At 40.5% G+C, this 5,000-nt stretch overlaps 1 protein-coding gene and 1 long non-coding RNA gene across 4 annotated transcripts in view; one reads left to right on the top strand and one right to left on the bottom strand.

Annotated features, from left to right (window-relative positions):
* The window catches only part of LOC143275274 (uncharacterized), an 81,534-nt gene that overhangs the window by 36,563 nt on the left and 39,971 nt on the right, over positions 1–5,000 (bottom strand). The window lies entirely within an intron of this gene.
* LOC143275272 (uncharacterized) overlaps positions 1–5,000 on the top strand; it is a 55,306-nt gene that overhangs the window by 37,926 nt on the left and 12,380 nt on the right. For 2 of the 3 annotated variants that reach the window (XM_076579249.1, XM_076579250.1), the window contains one exon: positions 3,991–4,062. The exons of the other annotated variant lie outside the window; for it this stretch is intronic. In XM_076579249.1, the coding sequence (XP_076435364.1) occupies positions 3,991–4,062 (72 nt within the window). The remainder of the gene's footprint in view (positions 1–3,990; positions 4,063–5,000) is intronic. 3 annotated transcript variants of the gene reach the window in all.

Raw genomic sequence — 5,000 nt, 5'->3', positions numbered from 1 at the left:
TGTCCCTCTCTTTGTCTCTCCCTCATTCTTTTTTCCTTGATGCTCACAGTGTCGTGATGTATTGTTTGTAAAATAATGTTCACATTCCCCCTTCATAAGGGGCCGATGCCTATACATGAATAAATCATCTTGAATCTTGAATCCCTCATTCTTTTTCTCTTTCACTCTATCTTTTTCTTCTCCCGCTTCAGTGTTTAGTGTTCTCTCTCTCTCTCTCTCTCTTCCCCTCCCCCCCCCCCCCCCTCTCTCTCTCCCCCTCCCCCCCCTCTCTCTCTCCCCATCCCCCCCCCTCTCTCTCTCTCTCCCCCCCCCCTCTCTCTCCCCCCTCCCTCCTCTCTATCTCTCCCCTCCCCCCCTCTCTCTCTCCCCCTACCCCCCTCTCTCTCTTTTCTCCCCCCCTTTCTCTTCTTTCATTTAATGACGTAGGTCTTGGCGTGTATGTGTATGTGTACATTATGTGTGTATGTACATTATGTGTGTATGTGTGCATTATATGTGTATGTGTACATTATGTGTGTATGTACATTATGTGTATGTGTGCATTATATGTGTATGTACATTATATGTGTATGTGTACATTATGTGTGTATGTACATTATATGTGTATGTGTACATTATGTGTGTATGTACATTATGTGTATGTGTACATTATGTGTGTATGTACATTATGTGTGTGTGTGTACATTAGTCACTCCCCCTCTCACACGACTGAACAGAATCAGATTTTGTGGTACAGCCTTTCAGAATAACAATGACACCGAAACAAATATGTTGAAAGCAAAGAAATAAAAGTTGTCTGCTGGTAAAAGAAACCCCTTGAAGAGTATGTTTAGCTGGTGGACAAAAAAATACGAAGTTCGATGTGCTGATGTAAACAAATTTTGAAGTGAAAACTGATGCATCAGAGTGTAGAGAGGGCATTTGTAAGGGGAAAAAAACGAAAAAGAAAAAAGGACAAACATACAAACTCAGAGCAATAGACGGACATGGACACTATATCATTTTCATTCCTTGAATTCAGCGAACCATATTACTTCATAGACTGAACCCTTTCCTGTATGGGGAAAAAACAAACAAACACAAACAAACAAAAAAAGACCTTTTTCTGGAAAGTCCAATGCAAAACTGAGCACATACCGTTAGAATCGATTCTACCTAATCACTCTCCTTCAAGGATCTGTTCCAAAACTGAAGTCCCATTTCTTCAAGGATCTGTTCCAAAACTGATGAACACTCTCCTTCAAGGATCTGTTCCAAAACTGATGAACACTCTCCTTCAAGGATCTGTTCCAAAACTGATGAACACTCTCCTTCAAGGATCTGTTCCAAAACTGATGAACACTCTCCTTCAAGGATCTGTTCCAAAACTGAAGTCCCATTTCTTCAAGGATCTGTTCCAAAACTGATGAACACTCTCCTTCAAGGATCTGTTCCAAAACTGATGAACACTCTCTCCTTCAAGGATCTGTTCCAAAACTGATGAACACTCTCTCCTTCAAGGATCTGTTCCAAAACTGATGAACACTCTCTCCTTCAAGGATCTGTTCCAAAACTGATGAACACTCTCTCCTTCAAGGATCTGTTCCAAAACTGATGAACACTCTCTCCTTCAAGGATCTGTTCCAAAACTGATGAACACTCTCCTTCAAGGATCTGTTCCAAAACTGATGAACACACTCCTTCAAGGATCTGTTCCAAAACTGAAGTCCCATTTCTTCAAGGATCTGTTCCAAAACTGATGAACACCCTCCTTCAAGGATCTGTTCCAAAACTGATGAACACCCTCCTTCAAGGATCTGTTCCAAAACTGTTGAACACTTTCTCCTTCAGGGATCTGTTCCAAAACTGATGAACACTTTCTCCTTCAAGGATCTGTTCCGAAACTGATGAACACTCTCTCCTTCAAGGATCTGTTCCAAAACTGATGAACACTCTCTCCTTCAAGGATCTGTTCCAAAAACTGGTGAACGCTCTCCTTCAAGGATCTGTTCCAAAACTGATGAACACTCTCCTTCAAGGATCTGTTCCAAAACTGATGAACACTCTCTCCTTCAAGGATCTGTTCCAAAACTGATGAACACTCTCTCCTTCAAGGATCTGTTCCAAAACTGTTGAACACTCTCCTTCAGGGATCTGTTCCAAAACTGTTCCAAAACTGATGAACACTCTCCTTTAAGGATCTGTTCCAAAACTGGTGAACACTCTCTCCTTCAAGGATCTGTTCCAAAACTGTTGAACACTCTCCTTCAATGATCTGTTCCAAAACTGTTGAACACTCTCCTTCAAGGATCTGTTCCAAAACTGTTGAACACTCTCCTTCAATGATCTGTTCCAAAATTGATGAACACTCTCTCCTTCAAGGATCTGTTCCAAAACTGATGAACACTCTCCTTCAAGGATCTGTTCCAAAACTGGTGAACACTCTCTCCTTCAAGGATCTGTTCCAAAACTGGTGAACACTCTCTCCTTCAAGGATCTGTTCCAAAACTGTTCCAAAACTGATGAACACTCTCCTTCAAGGATCTGTTCCAAAACTGTTGAACACTCTCTTTCAAGGATCTGTTCCAAAACTGATGAAAACTTTCCTTCAAGGATCTGTTCCAAAACTGGTGAACACTCTCTCCTTCAAGGATCTGTTCCAAAACTGAAGTCCCTTTTCTTCAAGGATCTGTTCAAAAACTGATGAACACACTCCTTCAAGGATCTGTTCCAAAACTGATGAACACTTTCTTTCAGGGATCTGTTCCAAAACCGAACACTTTCCTTCAGGGATCTGTTCCAAAACCGAACAGTTTTGTTAAGGGAAAACGCTGAATTTTGGTATGTTCCAAAGCTGAACACTTTCCTACACAGATGTGTTCCAAAACTGAACACTGTTGTTCAGGGGAAAGAGCTACTGATTTGGATATGTCCGAAAAGTGAACACTTTTCATGGGGGGACACTAGAATCGATCTCTCCTCTACACAGACCCCTCGGATGTCCAGTGGGTGTCTGAATGACCTATCCGTTAGCTTCCGTCGTCAGAACTGTGGTATTCTTTGTCAACATTCACCTCTTCAGTATAAGAGCGTTCTGCTTGCAATATTTTGATGATGGTAATTGGGATGAAACGCTGTTGACGTCGTCTCTTTCGCCGTTCGTATGGAGAGAGTTAAGGATCTGTCTCAAAGCTGAACATTTTCTTTAAGGATCTGTTCCAAAGCTGAACATTTTCTTTACAGGATCTATCCTAAAATTGAACATTTTCCTTTCAGAACCTTTTTCTAAAACTGAACATTTCTTTTGAGGGGAAAAAAGATCATCTTGATATATCGCATATATTGGCATTTTTCATTTAAAAAAAGAACTTGTTTCAGACAAAAACTAACAAGTACATAGCATACGTGGCATTTTTCATGAAAAAGAACTTGTTTCAGGCAAAAACTGGTAGGTAAGCACAGCAAACATGGCATTTTCTATTAAAAAAACAACAACAAAAAAACCCCAACTTGTTTCAGACAAAAACAGATAAGTACATAGCTTACATGGCATTTTCCATTTAAAAAAAAACTTGTTTGACAAAAACAGACACGTAGCATAGCATACGTGGCATTTTCATTTAAAAAGAACTTGTTTTGGGCAAAAACTTATGTAAGTACATAGCATACACGGCATTTTTCTGTAAAAACAAACAACTAGTTTCAGAACTAATGAGCATAGTGCCTCCAGGAAAGACTTTAACCCTTTCACCGCCAAGCTCGCATTTATGCACAGGCGTGGTAGAGGACATATGTCACTGAAAGTTGACCATTCATTGGTCTGTTATCCATGAACCTACTGCTCTTAATGTTCGGTGGTAGGATAGGCCATATTTTCTATACATGGCAGGGGGAGAATCCCCAGCTATTCTTAGCCACTGTCTTTTCTGTTTTTATAGCATAAGGGAATTTTGTACTCTAGATTGAGTGGCGGTGAAAGGGCTAATGTTGGTGGTTTCCCATCTGTTTCAGACTCGTGTATTTATGTGGAGGAATGGGGAGGCACCGCATGCAGGAACCGAACACTGATCATCCCCAGAGCTAGTACTGGAACCTTTTTTCTGTCTTTTGTTCTGTTCTGTTGTGTTCTGTGTACATCCAAAGCTAGTACTGGAACCTTTTTTTCTCTCTTCTGTTCTGTTTTGTTCTGTGTACATCCAAAGCTAGTACTGGAACCTTTTTTCTGTCTTCTGTTCTGTTGTGTTCTGTGTACATCCAAAGCTAGTACTGGAACCTTTTTTCTGTCTTCTGTTCTGTTGTGTTGTGTTCTGTGTACACCCAAAGCTAGTACTGGAACCTTTTTTCTGTCTTTTGTTCTGTTCTGTTGTGTTCTGTGTACACCCAAAGCTAGTACTGGAACCTTTTTTCTGTTCTGTTGTGTTGTGTGTACATCCAAAGCTAGTACTGGAACCTTTTTTCTGTTCTGTTGTGTTCTGTGTACACCCAAAGCTAGTACTAGAACCTTTTTTCTGTTCTGTTGTGTTCTGTGTACACCCAAAGCTAGTACTGGAACCTTTTTTCTGTTCTGTTGTGTTGTGTGTACATCCAAAGCTAGTACTGGAACCTTTTTTCTGTTCTGTTGTGTTGTGTGTACACCCAAAGCTAGTACTGGAACCTTTTTTTCTGTTGTGTTGTGTTGTGTGTACATCCAAAGCTAGTACTAGAACCTTTTTTCTGTTCTGTTGTGTTCTGTGTACATCCAAAGCTAGTACTGGAACCTTTTTTCTGTTCTGTTGTGTTGTGTGTACACCCAAAGCTAGTACTGGAACCTTTTTTTCTGTTGTGTTGTGTTGTGTGTACATCCAAAGCTAGTACTGGAACCTTTTTTCTGTCTTTTGTTCTGTTCTGTTGTGTTCTGTGTACACCCAAAGCTAGTACTAGAACCTTTTTTCTGTTCTGTTGTGTTGTGTGTACATCCAAAGCTAGTACTGGAACCTTTTTTCTGTTCTGTTGTGTTCTGTGTACACCCAAAGCTAGTACTA

The sequence above is a fragment of the Babylonia areolata genome, chromosome 30 (assembly GCF_041734735.1).
Source record: "Babylonia areolata isolate BAREFJ2019XMU chromosome 30, ASM4173473v1, whole genome shotgun sequence".
Lineage (NCBI taxonomy): Eukaryota > Metazoa > Mollusca > Gastropoda > Neogastropoda > Buccinidae > Babylonia > Babylonia areolata.
This window is presented reverse-complemented; position numbering and strand designations above follow the sequence as displayed.